This window comes from Bos grunniens, chromosome 3 (genome assembly GCF_055505025.1).
Source record: "Bos grunniens cultivar Pamir isolate PY7600 chromosome 3, Bosgru_T2T1.0, whole genome shotgun sequence".
Lineage (NCBI taxonomy): Eukaryota > Metazoa > Chordata > Mammalia > Artiodactyla > Bovidae > Bos > Bos grunniens.
In genome coordinates, this window is record NC_141167.1 from 86,319,393 (window position 1) to 86,342,656 (window position 23,264).

At 38.3% G+C, this 23,264-nt stretch overlaps 1 protein-coding gene across 2 annotated transcripts in view; it reads right to left on the reverse strand.

Moving 5' to 3' along the window:
• The window catches only part of SLC25A24 (solute carrier family 25 member 24), a 59,289-nt gene that overhangs the window by 16,074 nt on the left and 19,951 nt on the right, over positions 1 to 23,264 (reverse strand). For both annotated transcript variants that reach the window (XM_086391514.1, XM_086391515.1), the window contains exons 4-8: positions 18,534 to 18,645; positions 14,115 to 14,273; positions 11,292 to 11,444; positions 5,173 to 5,280; positions 3,549 to 3,716 (exon numbers count right to left, since the gene is read on the reverse strand). In XM_086391514.1, coding sequence (XP_086247640.1) covers positions 3,549 to 3,716; positions 5,173 to 5,280; positions 11,292 to 11,444; positions 14,115 to 14,273; positions 18,534 to 18,645 — 700 coding nt within the window. The remainder of the gene's footprint in view (positions 1 to 3,548; positions 3,717 to 5,172; positions 5,281 to 11,291; positions 11,445 to 14,114; positions 14,274 to 18,533; positions 18,646 to 23,264) is intronic.

The following is a 23,264-nucleotide window of genomic DNA, read 5'->3' on the forward strand; positions in this document are numbered from 1 at the left end:
TACTAACACATATATATGGAATTTAGAAAGATGGTAACAATGACCCTATATGTGAGACAGCAAAAGAGACACAGATGTAAAGAACAATCTTTTGGACTCTGTGGGAGAAGGTGAGGGTGGGATGATTTGAAAGAATAACATTGAAACATGTATATTATCATATGTGAAACATACTGCCAGTCCAGGTTTGATGCATGAAACAGGGTGCTCAGGGCTGGTGCACTGGGATGACCCTGAGGGATGGGATGGGGAGGGAGATAGGAGGGGGGTTCAGGATGGGGAACACATGTACACCCATGGCTGATTCATGTCAATGTATGGCAAAATGCACCACAATATTGTAAAGAAACTAGCCTCCAATAAAAATAAATTAATTAATTAAAAAAAAAAGTCCACCAGCCTAAAATAAATAAATAAAACATCTTGAGCTGACCAAACACTTTTAGTTGCCCAGCCTCTTTATTCATTGCTCAAAGCTCAAAGACAAGATCCTCTAGAATAGGAAGAAAACATCTTTATGGCTCCAGAACCTGAGAAGTGGACTTTGTTGTCTCCTGCTTTAGGCCATTCTAATTATCAGCTTCCCCCTTTCTACCTCATGTACAAGAGCAGAGAAATGCGTTAGGATTGCTCATTCAAAGGCACAGAGGTCAACACCAATCTCTTGGCTATGACACTCAACAATCGGACCTGTGGCCAGAGGTCTGCCTCCATGCATAACAGCTATTTCAGAAGCAGCAGCCTTTACAACATAACTGAGGAAATGGTTACTGTCTCTCCACTTATCATCTATGTTCCCCCATGCAACAGGAGGCTTGCTCAATTCTCATCACACTCAATACCTTTCTGCAAGCTGTCTTACCCCATATGAAATATCATTACTAACTTGTGACATAACCCTGCTACAACAAGCTCAGCCTTGCAACTCTTCTCCCTTTACATAGTGGCAAAACTACTCATTACTGTCTGATCCTAACTGGTCAGTTATTAACCCTTAGCATGGCACCCCACTCCAGTACTCTTGCCTGGAAAATCCCATGGATGGAGGAGCCTGATAGGCTGCAGTCCATGGGGTCGCTAGGAGTCAGACAGGACTGTGCGACTTCACTTTCACTTTTCACTTTCATGCATTGGAGAAGGAAATGGCAACCCACTCCAGTATTCTTGCCTGGAGAATCCCAGGGACGGAGGAGCCTGGTGGGCTGCCGTCTCTGGGGTCGCACAGAGTCGGACACAACTGAAGCGACTTAGCAGCAGCAGCAGCAGCAGCAGCAGTGACTTACAACTTCCTTATGAGTCACCAAATCTGCCCAAGAGTCATTTCCTGAATATCTCCCTGTTGCTCAAATGTGGTCTAACTCTTTGACACTGACTCTTTGAAGTAAGCATTGGAGATTAAAAATTCTCCCCAACAAGGAACATGATTTTATGGCACAGGTCCATCCCAGTGATATGGGACAAAGCAAACCTCTAAGTTGTTTGGAAATGCTTTTAGAGAATGATCTTGATCAAAAGGGTGATATGTGAAATAAAATGGAGTCATTTATGTCAAGGGGTTTTAAAATGAAGCCAAAAGGCCATTCAAGAGTTAGACCTTATGTACGTCTCACCAGGTGGAACCATGAACTTAAGAACTGGGCCACACCACAGACAGTCCAAGGACTCTGCAAGAACACTGACAACTTGTCACAGTAATGAATTCTTATCTCCCTCCAGTGATAGCCTTAGCCATCAATCATGTTTCGCCAACTAAATTCTGCCTTCAGCTCCCTCTAAAATTCTTTGTAATGCAAACCTCCCTTCTTTGCCATTAAAAACCCCTTTTACTCCCTAGCAGACAATGTTGATATTGCTACCCAAATCTGGATGTACTGAATTGCAATTCTTTGATCCCAAATAAATGATTTGTGTTTGATTATTTCCTGCTAGGTTTCTTCAGGCTGGCAAGTACAAAGAATAAATCTGTGCTACTCACACATCAGTCTCTTGGCTTTATCAATATGAAATTTTTACAAACCAAAGAAAATATGCCATTTTTGCTTATTATCTCTCTCTTCAAAATCCCTAGTATCATCTTCCAAGCTGAACAACTACATCTGTAATAATTTTTTTTAAGTATAACTAATTTACAATGTTGTGTTAGCTTCAGGTATACAGCAAAGTGATTCAGTTATACAGTCTTTTTTTTCAGATTATTTTCCATTATAGGTTATTATAAGACATCAAATATAGTTTCCTGTGTTATACAGTAGCTCAGTGGTAAATAATCCCCCTGCCAATGCAGGAGACATGGGTTTGATCCCTGGATTGGGAAGATCCCCTGGAGAAGGAAGTGGCAACCCATTCCAGTATTCTTGCCTGGGAAATCCCATGGGTAGAGGAGCCTGGCAGGCTAAAGTCCATTGGGTGGCAAACAGTGAGACACTACTTAGCAACTAAACAAAACAAGGTCCATCCATCTTGCTGCAAATGACATTATTTCATTTTTTTATGGCTGAGTTTCCACTGTGTATAAATACATATTCTTTATCCATTCCTCTGTTACTGGACCTTAGGTAGCTTCCATGTCTTGGCTAAATAGTGCTGATATGAACACTGAGGTGCATGTATCTTTTCAAATTAAAGTTTTCTCTGGATACACACCCAGGAATGGAACTGCAGAAGCATATGGTAGCTCTATTTTTATTTTTTAAGGAACTTTCATACTGTTTTTCCATAATGGTTGTACCAACTAACATTCCTACCAACAGTGTACAAGGATTCCCTTTTTTCCACACTGTGTCCAGCATTTATTACTTTTAGACTTTTTAATGATGGCCAACTGACTGCTGTGAGGTGATACTTCACTGTAGCTTTGATCTGCACTTCCCTAATAATTCGTGATATTGAGCATATTTTCATGTGCCTGTTGACCACCTATATGTCTTCTTGGGAGAAATGTTTGTTGAGGCCTTTTGCTGATTTTTTTAATTAGGTTGTTTCTTGATATTAAGCTGTTTGTGAATTTTGGAAATTAACCCCTCACTGGTAGCACTGTTTGCAAATATTCTATCCTAGTCTACATGTAGTCTTTTCATGTTGTTTATGGCTTCCTTTGTTGAGCAAAAGCTTTTTAAGTTTAATTAGGTTCCATTTATTTATTTTTGTTTTTATTTCCCTTACTCTAGGAGATAGGTCCAAAAAGATACTTCTGTGATTTATGTTGAAGACTTGTTCTGCCTATGTTTTCCTCTAGGAGTTTTATGGTATCCAGCCTTAGCACTTTAATCTATTTTTATTTTATTTTTGTATATGGTATTAGAGAATTAAACAACTATATCTGAATGTGAGTCTATTATCTTCATTAATAGAAATAATTAACAGGGAAATCTAATACAAAAGATCACAGGCATATGGGGTCTCAGAAAGATCAAAGAATACACCCTTGAATTTACTTTCGTTTACAAACTGTTTCCTGGCAGACATGTACTTCTCCATATAAAGTCAAATTCTAACAATGAGAACTACTTAACTATATTGTTGGATTCAAAAGATTGCTACAAACTCACCTCATATACAGCAAGATCTATACCTGCATAAGGTATGATGCCTAATAAATTGGGAACATAACCTTTGTAAAAAGCTCCCATGCCTTCATATTTCAATATCTTCTTGGCACAATCAAACATTCCAGAGTATTGTCCAGTTTTGCCTACAGCCAGCCTGGTTTTCAGAACCTGGTTATGAAAGAATATAACAAATACTATTATTCACACTAATGCTATCATCATAGAATTTGAAAGAAGTAATTTTACAGAGAACAAATACCTAGCATATATTGTCACTCAAATGACTGTCCAATTTGTTGATGTGTAAGAAACTCTTACACAGTATCTCTCTTGAGGGTCTAAGACCAGAGACAAGAAGATGCTTTAGTTTAAATAGAATCTGAATTAGGGAGTGGCAGAGGAAACAGAGATAATCTATTGATATCTTAACAAAACTGTGACAAATTAGATATGGAGGAAGGGGGAAGGATGACTCAAGAGTTTCTAGCATGGAACTCAGGATGTGGCCAGCAGGATAGAGGGAAGGTGATGCTATTAACTGAGGTGGAGGATGTAAGAGGAAGCTTAGATATTAATTAGGATATCTTTTGAGGGATGTGTGGAGTAATATGAACAATAATATTAAGATGCTTGAAAGGAAAGCTATATTAACATACATACCATAAAGATGAAAATTAACGGTATTTCTTAGGTCTTTTCAGTTATTAAAAAACCCTTTGTCATATCAATAGATATCCACATCTGTAATATTATTTTTACCCTAAAGGAGGAGTTGGTGAACTTTTTCTATAAAGTGAATATTTTAGTTTCTGCAGGACTAAAATACCAGGTCTCTGAGGCAAATTCTTTGGTTTTGTATTTTGTTGTTTTGTTTTTTAAACCACCTTTGAAAGGTAAAAATGCAAAAACCAAAAAAAAGGCTGTACAAAATAGTTCACAGATCCATGGTTTGCTAATCTATGCTCTATTGGAAGGATGTCCAGTTAGGATTACCATCACCTAATCTAATTCTAAGGTTCCATTATAAAATTTATGGTACAGAAACTCTTTAGAGAGAATTGGGTGTTCTAATTCTTACTAACACTATTGCAACCAGCCTTCAAGATAAACCCCAACTCTCCCAGCCTCCTGGTATTTATACCATATGTATCCCCTTCCACAGTCTACCAGGGGCAGTCTGTGCAACCTACAAAGTAGAGCAGATATGACCAAAGAGTGCAATTTCCATCTTGGGTGTTCTCTTTGATAACTGATTTGGAAAAAAATACAGCTACCATGTTATAAGGATACACAGCATCCTATGGAGAGGCCCATGCAATAAGGAACTGATATCTTCAACCAATAGCTATGGAGCCCTGGCAATACACACATGAATAAACTTAAGAGGAAGTCCATCCCCCATTGATACCTGCAGGGACTGCAGCCCTGGCTGACACCCTGACTGCAGGTTGTGAGAAATCCTGAACCAGAGGCCAGACTCCTGACCCCACAGAAACTGTGACCCCACAGAAACAGTTTAAATGATAAATATGTTTTAAACTGTTAATTTTGGGATAACCTATTATGCAGCAATAGATAAAAATACAAACACCATTAATACAAAAGACTTCACAACAGTACTTACCTCCATAGGATAAATAAAAGTCTGTGCAGTTGCTCCAGCCATGGAACCAGATACAAACCTCTCAAAGGTTCCTATTTTCTGTCCTTCCTCAGTAAGCAACTTCTTGTACTGTGTAAATGAAGTTTTAAATGTGCATTAATATTTGCTATACAATGAACTGCGTTCTTCCCCTCTTTCTCCCTCCCACCCCCCACCCCAGATTCATATTTTGAAACTGCATTAACCTCCAATGCATGGTATCTGGAGATGGCGCCTTTGGGAGAAATTATGGTCTGATCATGAGATTGGGCCCTCATGACAGGGTTAATGTTCTTACAAGAGACATCAGAGAGCTCTTTACCTTTCTCCCACATACATGTTCAATCTCATCCTCCCTCCCTCCCCTTCACTTTTCTCTGCCTCTTCCTTTCTGTCTATCTCCCCCCTCACCCAACACGCATACACCAAAGAAAGGCCATGTGCACAGACAGTGAAAGGGTGGCCATCTGCAAGCCAAAATGACAGCCCTCACCAGAAACCGAAGCACCTTGATGACAGATTCCCCAGCTCTAGAACCATGAGAAATAAACTTCCATTCTTTAAACCACCCAGCATATGGTGCTCTGTTATGGCAGCCCAAGCTAAGACAAAATACCAAAATACAAATCAGCTCCTAGAAACCAATTAATTGACAATGCGATGTTTCTCAAAATGCACACACTGCATTAACAGTATCTAACAGAAAAGCAAGGCTTGAATGCCAATAGACTCATTTACTGGAGAGTGATTTTCAAGTTAGAATTCCACAAAACACAGATGGTCCACAGAGGTGACCCTGTAGCTCCTTTGCTGAAACAGAATCACAGCATTCTTCTCCAAATGCATAGGTTAATAAAGTCTCACAGCTTTTAGATACTGTCCCCATGGTTTTCACCAGTACAAATAAATCAGTAACAAACACATAATAAAACAACTTAGAAAAAACAGTTTTTGTAGATAATACGTATGATTACACTAACAAAACAACCCCAGACCCCACCAGTATTGGCCCACCAGTACTAAAGCAAGTGACAAGGCTCATCCGGCCATGGGTGGAAGTCTGGCACAAGTGCAGCCAAAATATTGATGGGGCAGGATGTTAATATCATGGGCTCCAAAGGCAGGCAGACCTGAACAGGAACCCTGAACATACAACTATATGGCTCTGAGTAAGTTCACAAACATACCCAAACTGCAGGTGCCTCATCTGTGATAACAATACCTATACCAAATGGGGTTGTTGAAAGAATTATTAGGTAACACATATAACACAGCACAGTGCTGGGCAAATGTTCAATAAACATTGTTGTTGTTATTACTATTATTATCATTATCATCTTTATACAGCTTGGAGAGAAAACCTCTGCCCAAATTAGACTGTGGTTAGAAGCCAAGCAAATCAGATTCTTTCTCCTAGAATTGTGACATGGGTCTACACATGTAATTAGGCACTGATACCAGAGGGAGAAATGGACAACGTGACAAAGAAGCAGACACACGGAGAAGGGACAGGTCAGCGAGGTTCCACTTCTGCACTCCCTAAGGTTCCTCCCCTTAATGCCCCAGGCATCCCCACAGTGACCCCTACCGCCACCCCGACCTGGCTTTCCTGAGCCAGCCAGAGTTCAATTCCTTAAAATCAGAAGAACTTAGTGCAAAATTACAGGAATACTTTGTCCTAGTAAAGTTGTGCTTCTCTGCTCATGATAAAAATTGAATACAATTTCAAAAAGTTCCCCAAATGGCAGATATCTGCCTCCCCCAAAAGTCAATGTTTCTATGGGCTCTATTTCTTGAACTACATCATAATGTTAATAACCAAAACTCCTCTTCTGCATAGGCCCTATTAATTTCCCTGCATGTTAGATCATCACAATCATTAAATACAATTTATCGACAACCATCCTGCATATGAATAGGAACCTTGAAGACATATCTTTTACATACTGTACCCCAACCCAAAGCACCCATCAAAAGGACTCAGTAAATACTTAGTGCCTGGTAGAGAATAAATATTTTAAGAGTACGGGTTTGGGGCTTTTGCACCCCAAAACATGCCATGCACAAAGGGAAGAGTTGAGGACAGAGATACAGGGTTAGGCAAGGTGACAAGGGCTTAACCCTATGTCACCAAGCTTAGTTTCTACCCCAGGGATGTGCTGTCAGGTGACAGAGGCTTTAAGAGGCTTGCTCAAGGCCACAGAATTTGACTTTTTCAAAGGAGGTTTAGATGGGCTCTCAAAGCCATTCAAAACCTTTTCAGGATTTCAATTTCTTTACTTTCTTTCTTCCAATTTGTTTTTCTTTCCATCCACCCTATCCATGTCAACGCTCTCTCCATTTGTCAGAATATCAATATTTCAACCTTCTCCATTCCATTCTCCTCTAGCTTCCAGTACCACTTCCTCCCTCATTCTAAAAAAAAGAAAAAAAAAAAGTCCTTTCTTGGGAACTCAAGGAAGAACAAAGAGGCCATCAGGCAAGGATATCTTGGTATTTTTGTCCACTTCCCGCAAAATCACCCACATTCACTTCTTCCTAAGCTGACATGAGAAGAGTTCTCCATGCAGTCAAAGGCAAATCCTGCCACAATCTGGATAACATTTCTTCCCCCGCCCTTCCACTCCTACCCGACACACATACTTTCCCTGAATACCTGCAACACTTATCTAGCTGTCTCACTTATATTTTTTAACTTCCTTCTTTGTACTGACATGCTTCCTTCAGCCACAGGCATGCCATGAAAACAAAATATCAAAATCCAACATCCTTCCATTCTCACTCTCTCCTTTGTCTTTTCTCCTCCCTTTCATTGAAGGTAAATTCCTAACAAAGGTGTCTGCTGTCCAGTTTTCTTCGCCTCCCATTCCCTTTAGCTCATCTCAATTGGTTTCTCACCTCACTACTTCTCTGAAACATTTATACCAAGTTTTCCTATCCCTGAGGTGATAAATCCTAAAAGATAAAACTTTTTATCATATTTCCTACCCTTCATGAAAGTCTCTTCTTCCTCTGACTCCTAGGCCATCACTTTCTATGAATTCCTTTCTGTCCCCCTGGCTGCTCCTTCTCAGTCTCCTTTGCAGGTTTCTCCTTCTACTTCTCCCTGGGCCTATCCCCAGAACTCTTCACATTCTGTAAGTCCTCTTGAGTGATGCATTCCAAAGCCTTCACCTCAATAACAACCTATCAGAGATCAAAGGTCCTATTGTCTACTCCTTCTACATGTTATAGAAAGAGCTCAAGCCCAGCCTGTGCAAAATGCAACCTGTCATTTGATCTCAAGATTGATTCTTCTTTTTGTCTTTTCTGTGTATTTGGTTGCTCAAGTTAGAAATCAGAAATCATTCTTGATTCTTCTTTTTCACCTCCACATCCACTCAGTGAGTTCTGTTGTTTCTATTTCCCCAAATATTTTTCAGTTCACATCAGTTTTTCACCAATCACTGCAGCCACTGCCTTATACTGATACTCATCATTTCCTACCTGAATCCCTGAATTATTTCCTTAAATAGTCTTCCTGCCTCCAATAGAGCCTCACTCTCTTCCAACACTTCTACTTTCCAGGTTGATCTTAAATGCAAATACACTCATTCCACTTCCCTACATAGGACACTTCAATAATGTCCTCCCCACGGATAAAATCCAGACTCCCATCACATCTGGCTCCTGCCTCTCTGTCCAGCCTGTTTTCATCATCATCTTCCTGGACATACACTCCATGACATTTGAGCCCAGTGAAACTTCAGCTTCCTCAGTGAATGATGCTCTCCCGTGTCTACATTTCTGTCTACGGGCTGCCACTTCTGTTCAAAATACCCATCTTTCCTTTCATCTTAATGAACTTAAGACTGAGGGCAACCTTGGGATCCAAACCCAGCTCTGGCAGTTCTTTGTTTTCATTCATTCAACAGGGATTTTCCGGAACTGGGAACATACACTGAAAACAAATACTGCCTAAGGAAGCTCACAGTCCTGAATTCAATACTGAATTCTGATGAAAGTGCTAACAGAGGAAAACAAAGGGAAGGTTTCCTGGAGGAAATAACTCTCCAGAAAAGTGCTGAATCATGTTTACCACCGTAAGACCTAGAGAAAGAGGAATGGGATGTGTGTGTGTGTGTCTGTGTGTGTGTGTCTGTGTGACTAGAGTGGGGGTGGTGGAGGGATGACTGTGAAGTACCCCTGGGATATCTAGGCGGAGATGCACAGATATGCAGTGCACAGGTGGATGTGTAGGTACCAAGAGGAACAGAAAAATGCTAGAAGGGAAGGCAGTTAGAATACAGATGGCAGCTGATATACTGCCTCCCTGATCCTGCCTCCCTGATCCTGATAAAACCGCACTGTTACACCAGTGAGAACCAAAATGGACCACCACTTTATCCTCTGTTGATGTGTTTAAGACATGTACATACCAGGCTGACACTATCCTTTTCTCCATTTTTCTAAACTGTTAGTTTTTCAATGAAACAAAACCTATTTGAATCCAGAAGGGAGCTAGCTAGGTACTCTAGGAAATTTGAGAATATGTATGGCATAATAGTTATCCCAAAGTAGTTTACAATTCACTGGGGAAAAAAATGGGTTGTCTATTATCCAAAGGAAAACTGAATATTCCATAATAAGTATTCTAAGGAAGTCAGGCAGCTGAGGCATCAGTTTTGGTTGGGATGCTTAGGAAATGCTTCTAATAGGAAGCTGGACTTAACAGAGCCCTGAGGGATAAACAGACCTACACCAGGGAGAGAAAATAAACAGGTGAAACAGGCCCCAGAGACCACCACAAGGACACTGCACCACCTTGTGCAGAGAGCTGTCTCCTGATCTCTAAGAAAAGTCACCATGCAGAAATTAGAATACTGTGAAGAGCACCCAGAAAGGAGTCTGGCTGGATGGAAGCAGAGGATGCCTGTTGGTGGTGTCCAAGGTGAAAATTAGCCACGTAGCATAAAGTGTAACACACATATCTGTTTACACTAATACAAACTTCCACAAATACTGACTTCCTGCCTATGGAATAATGGTTTTATTAATATACTTCAATATTTGTTTTAGGCTCTGGCTTTCCTATCATAAAATCCAGTATGTGGTCAGAATAATCTACAGGTATCTAAAATGTAAGCCCTAACTCATGATTTCATAGAGGGAAAATATCCTTCCCGATCACAGGCTATAATTTAAGTCATAGAGGCTAGATTTTTTTATTTTTTTCTTTGCTTCTCTATTTTTTAAGCCAAGAAAAGACTCCTCTAGACTTTGTAACCTTCTCAAGAGTATTCTGTTGCTCAAGAACTAAACACTAAAAAAAAAAAAACAAAAAACTAAACACTCTCAAAAATAATCAAAAATCTATTTGAAATAATACAACATATAAGGTGGAGTTAAATTTCAAGGTTCTTATTATCTATGGTTAACAATGACAAAAGAAATCATGGAAAGAATAATTTTGTGCATGCTTAACTAGACAACTCTGCTACGGACCATATAGAGAAGCCAATTCTAAAAATCCACTAGTGTATTTCCTTTTAACATCAAATTAACAGAAAGGTTAATTCAGAAGTAAATCACATTCATTCATTTACTCATTCACTCACTCATTCAACACTTATTGAAGACTTATCACATGCCAGGCTCTGTCCATGTGCTAGAGTGCATGGAGAAACAGCCAAGCCCCCAACTGATGGAGCTTTCATTCTAAATTCAACTCAGTTTTATAGCAATGTCAGATTACACAAAGGATCTGAACTTAAAAGTTTTCCTTCCAGATTCTGGATGGGGACACTTTCATAAAAACTTATGTTCATGTGCAACTTCTATTCTGAATTCAAAATGAGTAAGCTAAAATCTTGCATTTCCTTTAAGAGCTACTTAGAAAACACAAAAACCTTTCTGATATAAGTAATATGAAATTCAGAATCCCAGAATGTAGTGTGGAATCTCTAAATTAATCTAATCTCCTGTTACAGAAATTCTTCATAGAGTATATGTGGAAAATTATCAGGTATTAAAATAATAATCTAATATTTTAGGTATTTTAATTGTTATTGAATCAGTTTGACTCCTCCTTGTTAACAAATTCCATAGATGATAACTATTACCTGTTCATACGCCCAGAACTTAACAGCTGTCTCAGGAGCAATTTTAATGACATTTGTACCATTTCCTCTCCAAAGCGAGCGGATACCTCCTTCTTTCACCATCTGTTGAAAGCCGCCATATATGTTCATTTTCGCTGATTTTGATCCATGGACCTAAAAATAAAGCAAAATGATATAAAATACTGTTGAGATACTATCATTACTATTTCTAAAGCAGCAATACAACCACTCTCTTTCCTTCAATACTATTTATTACTACAAAAAGATGTATTTGAAAATATAGAAGGTTGAGAAAATATATAATGGGAAGAACTATTACCACCATTGTAGAAGCCTGACTCTAAGAAAAATTGATATTCTCATTTTGGGAAAGCAGAGAAGACATGATCGAAATTAAAATCATGAACAACACTCATAAGATAAAATGAACCAACTTAATACTTATTAGGCTATGAAACACCCTTTGGCATATGAGCAAGTTCAATGTAAGAAAAATTAGAAAAATATAGTGAAGGCAATATATTATTCCTCCCCTCTGAGAAATAAGACAGACATGAAATATAAATAGGACTGAAAACAATTTGGATATTATGTTTATCAGAACCATAGAGACTAGGATATACATAGCCTGACACCAAAAACAAAACCTGTACATTCCATGGCTTATCTTGAGGTATCATGTGTGAACTCTTGACCCCGAGACTATCAATAAATTACCTGACTCGTACTACCAATGTCATAGTTGTTTAAATAAACTAGACCCTATGCTTGCCTCTATCTAAAACTGATTACATATAATAAACCCCAAATAAAGAAGTCAGCTATCCTTTTTTGTTTTTATTTTGCATTGGGATATAGCCAATTAGCAATGTTGTGATACTCTCAGGTGAACAGCAGAAGGAATCAGCCATACATTCACATGTATCCATTCTCCTCCAAATTCCCCTCCCATCCAGGCTTCTACATAACATCGAGCAGTTCCATGTGCTACCAGGAGCAGTAGGTCCTCATTGGCTTTCCATTTTAAATATAGCAGTGCGCCACACGTCCATCCCAAGCTCCCTAACTATCCCTTCCCTCTGGCAACCATAAGTTTGTTCTCTAAGCCTGTGAATCTCTTCTTGTTTTGTAAGCAAGCTCATTGTATAATTTCTTTTTAGATTCCACATTTAAGGGAAGTCATACAGTATATCTCCTTCTCTGTCAAAAGTCAGCTATTCTTCTGATTGTTTCAGCTTACACAAAATGAGTCACTACTACATTAAAAAAAAAAAAAAAAAAGATCGGAGGGGCTGAAGATTAAACGTTAGCCAAGAGGGCAGTATGTGATGTAGTCACAATAAAAACCCTCAACATCAAAGACTTAGGTGAGCTTCCTTGACCAGTGTGCAACTCTGTGCATGTTGTCACAGGCTGATGCCAAGAAATAACACACTGTGACTCTTCGGGGAGAAAACAACAGAAATTCTGCATTTGACTCTTCCATGGACTCAGCCCTATGTTCTTTGCTCCTTGGCTGATTGTAATCTGTATCTTTAGCTATAATAAACCATAACCATAAGTATAAAAGCTTAAAGTGAGTTCTGTGAATTACTGAATCCAAAGGTACTTTGAGAAACTTTCTGAACTTGTAGGAAATAAAGTCAAAATATATCCATTTTATTTTAAATAAACTGCACAGTAAAATATGACAAAGGAAAGATGAAAGCTTATTCAAAATTTCTCAGCCAATTTACTACCATTCCTAAAAACAAAAATACATGCTCTCTCCTTTCTCTTTAAAGTAGTATCATTACCCCTAAATATATTTTGAGATGTAGATATATTCTAGATGAATTCTCGTTGAAAATATTGTCAGAAATCATTCTGTACAGAAATCTAAGGACAAATACAAAAGTACTGACCACAGGAACAATAATACAATTTTTAAAAAACCTTCTTAAAGCAACTACTATATTCTAGGGGGGTATTCCAGCCTACCAGGCATTTTCCCATAACTTACATTGTTTAATGTTTTTACCACTCTTGCTAGATAGTCTTGCTCCCATTCTAGAATGAAAGAAAATGAAGCCTCAGGGGTTTCAGGCAGTATGAGAAATATAGTCAAAAACACTCCATTCCTTGTCAAATTTGTTGTGAGGGAAAAGTTATTCAACTCTCTGAGCCAGATAATATGAGGATAAAATCCCCTGGCTGCATTATTAGATTAAATGGGTTACCATAATGAGCACCAACCAGCCAGGGTTACACTGCTAGTAAATAGCAAAGTCAATCTATAAAACCAGGTCCCTTCTGCTAACCTCAGATTTAGAATAACTTTTTAAATTACATCCTTGTTCCAACAGTCTAGATTTCAGAAAAAAACCCTCTTTTAAGAAAGTACATAAAGTAGAAGGAAAATATAAGTAGTTTAAGGAGAGTACTACAACAATGGCCAGAGATTTTCCTTTCTAATTAAACATTTGAATAGGCACAGGATGCCAAGATTAAAAGTTCATCACACCTTCCTGGAGAAGAAAATGGCAACCCATTCCAGTATTCTTACCTGGAAAAGCCCACGGACAGAGGAACCTTGCAGGCTATAGTCCATAGGGTCACAAAGAGTCAGACACGACTGAGTGACTGACCACATACATATGTACCAACAATTTAAAGTAAATACTTACATGGACTGAATTTAGGATTAATAGCAATAAAAATGAGAGACTCCTTTTTAAAGGTATGATTATTACTGAGATATCTTTTATCTTTTTTCAAAGTACCACATTTCTCACTATTTCAGAATATTTTGGATGCACTTAGACACAAGGTCCTAAAGCTCACCTGCATCATGACTTTCAGACGATCCAGAGGGGCTGTGCTTGTCCGAGAGACGGCCCCGGCAACACCTCCTGCCAAAAGCTGCCTCCACCACTGTCCCGACTTTTTTTCATCTTCTGTGAATTCATCTGGAATAGTTAAACTATCTCCTATGTCAATACCCTGTTAAAATGGAAGAAAAATCCCCAGGCTCCTTCAATTAAAGATAGATCATTCCAGAAGGTTTGTTTCTTTGAGAGAAGAATTACGTGTTATTTTATAAAGATCAGTTTCAATCCTTAGAAAGTATTATACTGAACCAATCTGAGCATTTAGGATTATAAATTGCCTATTTACACTAAATAAAGTACAGTATCAGTCCACAAGAGATGAAAATTAACAGTAATTACAAATTTACAATACCAACAATTACAAATTTTCTTAACAGATTCAGGATAACTTTTCCAGGTCTCAGTTAGCATGAAAGAGCAGTGTTTTATCAGATGTAGAGAATCTTACTAGCTATAGAAAGAATTATTTTGTCAGTTCTTCAAAGATACTCCTTTTATCTCAAAATTATATCTACATTATATTTTATATCATGATATGTGCTCTAAATATATAAATGAAAATTAAATTAAAATTGTAATGTGAATGTCCTAAACTTATTTCCTGTCTATAAATATTTTTATAAATCTAACTTGCCATTTAAAAATTTAGCTAACAGGTAAGTACTGTTTAAAATTATCTACCTTTCAATCTATTCTAAACATTACAATGGATTACAAATATAACTTGACAGAAACAAAACTGTATAATAATATTTTTACAGCTTTATTATCTAAATGGTTCTAGTGTAAAGGATTTTATAGGTAAGAATGTCAGGGTTAGAAGCTATGCTACAATAGAAACCCTCTACTTCATTTTTACTATCAAAAAAAATGGATACATGATTATAGCCTCAACTATTAACTATCTCCAAAGATAAAATAATAATTTGATTACATAAATATGATTTCACATAAGCATACATTTTATCAAGGCAACTGAACTACTAATATAGTATTATTTTATACTCATAGTTGAAAAGGCATCATTTTCTGTTGTTCAGTTGCTAAGTCATGTCTGACTCTGCAACCCCATGGATTGCAGCACACCAGGTTCCGGTGTCCTTCACTGTCTCCTGGAGTTTGCTCAAAATCATGTCCACTGAGTCAGTGATGCTATCTAACCATCTCATCCTCTGCCAGCATTTGTCACTATTAATTTTACAATTTTCTAGGTAAGGTTAGGCATTGTTACTAGGGGCAGTGTGAATGCTAGGCTTCATTTAGTACATATAAAATGTACTGAAATCCAGGAATAAGTATAGAAGTCAAGCCTATTAGAAAAATTAAAGTTCTCTCAAAGAGTTTCCATTGTTTCCAGGAACAGATTGCACACTGAAATGAATTTTTATTTATGTCAAGATATTTCAGCAGGATATTAATGTAATTTAATTAAAATTTGAAAGTTTTGAGGAATACAGAGAGATAGGTGTGCAGTGCTGAGCAGATGAGCCAAACTTTTATTTAACCTTCCATGATTATTATGACAGATGCCTTATTCCAGAGATAAATCTGAATAAGCAAGTTTCAGAAGGGATCTTTGGCCATATCAAGCATGAGGTACTGAGCTATATTATCTCAGTGATATATTATCTGTACGAAGTAACAGCCTGTAAACTTCACCCTTCCCTAAGGCAGAATCCACAGAGTCAAAGGCTTTGGCATACTCAATAAAGCAGAAAGAGATGTTTTTCTGGAACTCTCTTGCTTTTTTGATGATCCAGCGGATGTTGGCAATTTGATCTCTGGTTCCTCTGTCTTTTCTAAAACTAGCTTGAACATCTGGAAGTTCACGGTTCACATATTGCTAAAGCCTGGCTTGGAGAATTTTAAGCATTACTTTACTAGCGTGTGAGATGAGTACAGTTGTGCGGTAGTTTGAGCATTTTTGGCATTGCCTTTCTTTGTGATTGGAATGAAAACTGACCTTTTCCAGTCCTGTGGCCACTGCTGAGTTTTCCAAATTTGCTGGCATACTGAGTGCAGCACTTTCACAGCATCATCTTTCAGGATTTGGAATAGCTCAACTGGAATTCCATCACCTCCACTAGCTTTGTTCATAGTGATGCTTCTTAAGGCCCACTTGACTTTACATTCCAGGATGTCTGGCTCTAGGTGAGTGATCACACCATCGTGATTATCTGGGTCATGGAGATCTTTTTTGTACAGTTCTTCTGTGTATTCTTGCCACCTCTTCTTAATATCTTCTGCTTCTGTTAGGTCCATACCATTTCTGTCCTTTATCGAGCCCATCTTTGCATGAAATGTTCCCTTGGTATCTCTAATTTTCTTGAAGAGATCTCTAGTCTTTCCCATTCTATTGTTTTCCTCTATTTCTTTGCATTGATCACTGAGGAAGGCTTTCTTATCTCTCCTTGCTATTTTTTGGAACTCTGCATTCAGATGCTTATATCTTTCCTTTTCTCCTTTGCTTTTCGCTTCCCTTCTTTTCACAGCTATTTGTAAGGCCTCTTCAGACAGCCGTTTTGCTTTATTGCATTTCTTTTCCATGGGGATGGTCTTGATCCCTGTCTCCTGTACAACGTCACGAACCTCTGTCCATAGTTCATCAGGCACTCTATCAGATCTAGTCCCTTAAATCTATTTCTCATTTCCACTGTATAATCGTAAGGGATTTGATTTAGGTCATACCTGAATGGTCTAGTGGTTTTCCCTACTTTCTTCAGTTTAAGTCTGAATTTGGCAATAAGGAGTTCATGATCTGAGCCACAGTCAGCTCCCGGTCTTGTTTTTGCTGACTGTATAGAAACCTATACAGTTTCTATATGCTGTATATATATGTATATATAACCTATGCTGACTCTTGAGAAATCTATATGCAGGTCAGGAAGCAACAGTTAGAACTGGACATGGAACAACAGACTGGTTCCAAATAGGAAAAGGAGTACATCAAGGCTGTATATTGTCACCCTGCTTATTTAACTTCTATGCAGAGTACAACATGAGAAATGCTGGGCTGGAAGAAGCACAAGCTGGAATCAAGATTGCTGGGAGAAATATCAATAATCTCAGATTTGCAGATGACACCACCCTTATGGCAGAAAGTGAAGAGGAACTAAAGAGCTTCTTGATGAAAGTGAAAGAGGAGAGTGAAAAAGTTGGCTTAAAGCTCAACATTCAGAAAACTAAGATCATGGCATCTGGTCCCATCATTTCATGGGAAATAGATGGAGAAACAGGGGAAACAATGTCAGACTTTATTTTTTGGGCTCCAAAGTCACTGCAGATGGTGATTGTAGCCATGAAATTAAAAGATGCTTACTCCTTGGAAGGAAAGTTATGACCAACCTAGACAGCATATTAAAAAGCAGAGACATTACTTTGCCAACAAAGGTCTGTCTACTCAAGGCTATGGTTTTTCCAGTGGTCATGTACGGATGTGAGAGTTGGACTGTGAAGAAAGCTAAGCACCAAAGAATTGATGCTTTTGAACTGTGGTGTTGGAGAAGACTCTTGAGAGTCCCTTGGACTGCAAGGAGATCCAACCAGTCCATCCTAAAGGAGATTAGTCCTGGGTGTTCATTGGAAGGACTAATGTTGAAGCTGAAACTCCAATACTTTGGCCACCTCATGTGAAGAGTTGACTCGTTGGAAAAGACTCTGATGCTGGGAGGGATTAGGGGCAGGAGGAGAAGGGGACGACAGAGGATGAGATGGCTGGGTGGTACTACCAACTCGATGGACAAGAGTTTGCGTAAACTCCAGGAGTTGGTGATAGACAGGGAGGCCTGGAGTGCTGCAATTCATGGGGTTACAAAGAGTCAGACACAACTGAGCAACTGAACTGAACTGAACTGAAGGCAGAATCCTTAAATGGCTATAAAAGCTGAGCAGCTTGTCTTCACAAGATTTCTGGAAGGCAGTAGCTCTTCCAAGTTTTGTGAATGGCAAACATAGGAACTACATCTGCAATCTTTATGAAGTCTTGGGTTGGTTTTTTTTTTTTTTAAGATATTCAGTCATGTCTGACTCTTTGAGACCCCATGGACTGTAGCCTACCAGGCTCCTCCGTCCACGGGATTTTTCAGGCAAGAGCACTGGAGTGGGTTGCCATTTCCTTTTCCAGGGGATCTTTCCGACCCAGGGATTGAACCCAGGTCTCCCACATCTCCCACATAGGCAGATGATTTACCGTCTGAGCCACCAGGGAAGTCCCCACACCTAACAGGGTATGTAGAATTCTTATAAGTCAATGAGCTAGCTACAGAGACTTAGGCACCTGACCCACAAGTGTTGCAGAGTACTCCTGGATAATAACTATACCAATGGTTTACAGCTCCAAATAAGTGACAATTAATACATAAAGTGGACTCACAGTAGAATGTTTCCAGAAACGGATGATTTCCTCAATATCTGTAACGGGGTTAAATAAGAAGTAGTCTCGCCATTCATTCCAGTCCACTGTCATTGTCCCATCGGCATCAATGCTGAAAACAAAAAGAAGCTTATTAAAAAATAAAATATAATTTTAAATAAAAATAACATTATTGGCCATGTTGCAGAATGACAATTTTTCTTCCAACTTAATATTCTTCTAAGGTTTTTGGAAATGACAAATGGCAACAAGCATTTGATGATCTGTTAGTTTTAACCATTTTAAATAAAAAAGGACTCCAAATTTATGGATCTCACTAAAAGCTACTTTTGGTGCTCCATCAAACTCCAAGTCAGTGAGCTAATGAAGATAAAATTGGGGGGTAGTCCATGGCTGATTCATGTGACCATATGGCAAAAACCACCACAATATTGTAATTAGCCTCCAATTAAAATAAATTTTCAAAAATTAAAAAAAAATGGGGAGTAGTAATGAATAAACTAATGATTCATTTTTCTTACACTGGCTCAGGAACACAGTTCTTAATGTTCTATTTTAACATTTGGATGTAACTTTTGAATGTACTCAATATACACTATCAATTTCCTTCTCCAGTTTTCTCTGTGCTAAGAAAACTAGCAGTGATTATATATTTTAAAAAATCTATTGTAAAGCAACCATAAATCAATTAAAAATAAACAGAATTTTAAAAAAATCAAACTTGGTGATTCGGCCTTTTGAGTCTTAAGAAATCCTAGTACCTTATCTTCACTATTTACAGTTAATATATTGTAGCCTTGAATATTTTTCATTAACTTTTTGCTTGTTTTAGAAGTTTCTTGGCAATAATGTAATTTGTACCTGTTTTTTCCCCTAGAAGTGACTCTAAACTGCCCAGGATTTTGAATGTTTTGTTCACTACTGTGAAACCCAGGACATAAAGTGGTCAGCAAAAAGATTGTGCTCAATTATTTGTTTAATTAATGAATATTTCTGAAAAAAAAAAAAGCTTAAGCATCTCCTCCAGATTTTTTATTTATTCTATGAATTGTGTGAAAGTGATGCATAAAGACAACAGACAAATAAAATGCTATTTTCAGATATTTTTGATATTTTCTGGCTTCACTTTTAACTTTGATATGCATACATGAAATTACACTTAAATTTTCATTTGTTCTAGCACACAGGTATTAACATTTCATATTTGCCTAAGTCCTAGTTACTACTGATGTTTATAACATTATTCTTCAGGGTTGCCATATTTATTACTCTATTTTTAGTACTACTTTCCATTTTAATGCAATTGCTTATTGTCTGATCCTATCCCTCAACCCTCCACATGCAAACATCCTCTACAAGGCATGGATGTTTGTTTATTTTATTCACTGATATGGCCAAAGTGTCTAAAACAATGCCTAGCACAGAGCAAATTACTAACTAAATGAATAAATGAATTTTAAGCTCTAGCTTACAGCCACAGAATCCTCAGTGTCAACAAACTTAAGATAGTCCCGTGTGGGTTTAAACTGTATTTCTCTTCAAATTACTAACGCAGTTGACCAACTTATCCTATTCATCTGCTATCCATTTTTTTCTTCTTGTGAAATGCTTGTTCATATCTTTTGCCCATTTTTTTAATGGGCTGTGTCCTCTTCTTAAATGTGTGTAGTTTTTTATATAATTGATTTAATCCTTCAAATTATAAATTAGCAAGTACTGTGTCTTTTCACTTTATTTATAGTATCCATGAATTATTGTTGCTGTTCAGTCGCTAAATTTATGTCCAACTCTTTGTGACCCCATGGACTGTGGCACGCCAGGCTCCTCTGTCCTCCACTATCTTCCAGAGTTTGCTCAAATTAATGTCCATTGAGTCAGTGATGCTATCTAACCATCTCATCCTCTACCACCCCCTTTTCCTTTGCCTTCACTCTTTCCCAGCATCATGGTCTTTTCAAATAAGTCAGTTCTTTGCAACAGCTGGCCAAAATATTGGATCTTCAGCTTCAGCATCAATCCTTCCAATGACTATTCAGGGTTGATTTCCTTTAGGATTAACTGGTCTGATCTCCTAGATGCTCTTAATTTTAATATAGCTGAATGTATCAATCTTTTCATTTATGGTTATTGACTTCTGTATTTTTTAAAATAAACTCTTCCCTATACTGAGATATAGACATCTGCTTATTTTTCCCTTAGAGGTATTACACATTTAGTTTGATTTTTTTCAATTGAAATATAGTTGATTTACAATATTATGCTAGTTTCAGGTATATAGCAAAGTGACTCAGTTGTATATATTTCAGATTCTTTTCTGTTACAGGTTATTACAAGATACTGAATATGTGGTATACAGTAAATCCTTGTTGCTTATCTATTTTGTGTTTAGTAGTTTGTATCTGTTAATCCCATACTCCTAATTTATCCCTCCCCTTACCCTTTCCCCTTTGGTAACCATAATTTTCCTTCTATTTCTGTGATTTCTATGCATGGCGTAAGGCAGGTATCCAACTGTATTTCTGTCTGCATGGATAACCAGAAGCACTAGTACCATTTATTGCATAGTCTCTTCTTTTCAAAGGGATTTGCAAAGCTACTTCTCTTGTGTGACAAATCCCAAACATGGATGAGTCTGTTACTGGGAGGGTAAGTTCCATTTGTCAATTTGTCTATCTGTATAGCAACACCACTCACTATATCTTAATTATAGCTTATAACAACTCTTGATAATCTGATGGAGCAGGCCCCCAGCTCCTTATGGCTCTCCAAGAATGTCTTGGTTATTCCTGGATCAGTACAGTTTCATTTTTCTCTGGAAATACTTCATAGTCCAAATGCTGGGGCAAAGAGAACAACTGAGAGGATAGTTCAGGATTGGGAGAAAGCAAGTAGGAATGGTGAAAGAATCAAGAGAAGATTGATGAACTGGTAGAAATGAAGGGGCCAGAGGTCTGTAAGTCAAAATGCAAGTACCAGAGGAGCAAGGCAGTGTAGAATCTAGAGGAAGAAGGCTCATAAGGTAGGATACAGGTATTTAAGACTTCGGAGGAGGAGCAGCTTCAAGTTATGATACAATTGGAGAGAGAGTGGGCTACTGAAGCAAAATGGAATAAAAGGCTCAGGTGTTGAGGAAAGTGAGGAACATTAATGCTAAAAAGTAAGGGGGACCACCAGCATGAATACTGTGGTTTCCTAGGACTTTGGACAAAGAGAAAATGACCATTTGACAAGTGCCGATGTCCTCAATAGATGTAGAGAGGGAACTAGGGGTAAGGAAATGAGAGGAAAGATGGACGGAGATGAGAGCCTAGAAGGAAAGTGGCTTTTTTTAATTTGAAAGCAGAAGATAAAGATACATGAAGCATACATATTTGGGAGAGACACCTATTTCAGCTACTCCCCACCACATCTTCTACTGAAAAAGGAGAACTAGGAGGCTATATTTCAATAGGCTATGGTTCCTGTCTCATACTCTGATGATTCAGCCACAGCTGTTTCAAACAGCACCTTTCACATTTCTTTTCCATGAATTCAGTCTTGGAAAAGGTAGGAGACAGTGAAATGGCAGAAAAGAAACTGACATTTGGAGATATATGAGTCACACTGATGGCTGAGCCGTCAAGGGGAAATCTGTGATTTCTACTACTGAAAACACAATTGTGAGATAATAGAAAATGTATAATTTGGTCTCTGTTCCCTGCTCCTGGCTCAGAGTCCCTACAGCCCTTCTACTTTGTCAGTGATACAAGCTCTAGGGCATCTCTTGTTCTAATGAGGCAACTCTGGCTGGGCACCTGGATGAGGAATGGTCATCAGGAAAACTAAGCCATGATAAGAAGCTTGGAATTTTCAGCCCCTTCCCTCCCAACCCCAGCCCCCAATTCTCCAGAGAGGGGAAAGGGACTGAAAATGGAGTTAATAACTGATCATGACTATGTGAAGAAGCCTCCATAAAAATCCCTACAGTATAGGATTCAGGGAGCTTCTGGTTAATAAACACACCAGCAGGGTGACACATCCCAACTCCTGTGCTCGGGACCCTCCCAGACCTCCTCTTGTGTGTATCTTTTTATTGGCTGTTCACCTGTATCCTTTATATGCTTTCATAAACTGATAAACACAAGTACACATTTCCCCAAGTTCTGTGAACCCGTCTGGCAAGTAACTGAATCCAATGGGGAGAAGGTCATGGGAAGTTCTGATCTGTAGCCAAGTCAGACAGAATATGTGGGTAACCTAGGGACCTCCTACTCCTTGTGATTGGCATCTGAAGTGGAGAGCAGTCTTGTGAAACTGAGCCCTGAACTTGTGGGACCTGACACTACCTCCAGGTCAACAATGTTAGAACTGAATTACACTGTATCACATCCAGCTGGCATCGCTGAGAATTGCCTGTTGGGGGGGGGGGGAAACCCACATATTTGGTGACCAGAAGCTTCAGAAGTAAAGTGTTTTGCGTGAGTAACAAAGAAGTCTCGTAAAAGGGAAAATTGAGCTTCTTCTCTAATCCAAACATATTCTAAAATTTTTACTGAAAAAGTATAAATGCTAATAATAATAGTAATAGCCTAACAGTGCAAAAGAATATACATTAGCCACTGGGGAAACAAAAAAACCATGATGAGATACCACTTCATAACCACATACTCATGGTTAAAATCAAAAGACGGAAAATAACATCAGGGAAGATGTGGAGAAATTCAGGCCATCCGTACACTGCTGCTGGAGTTG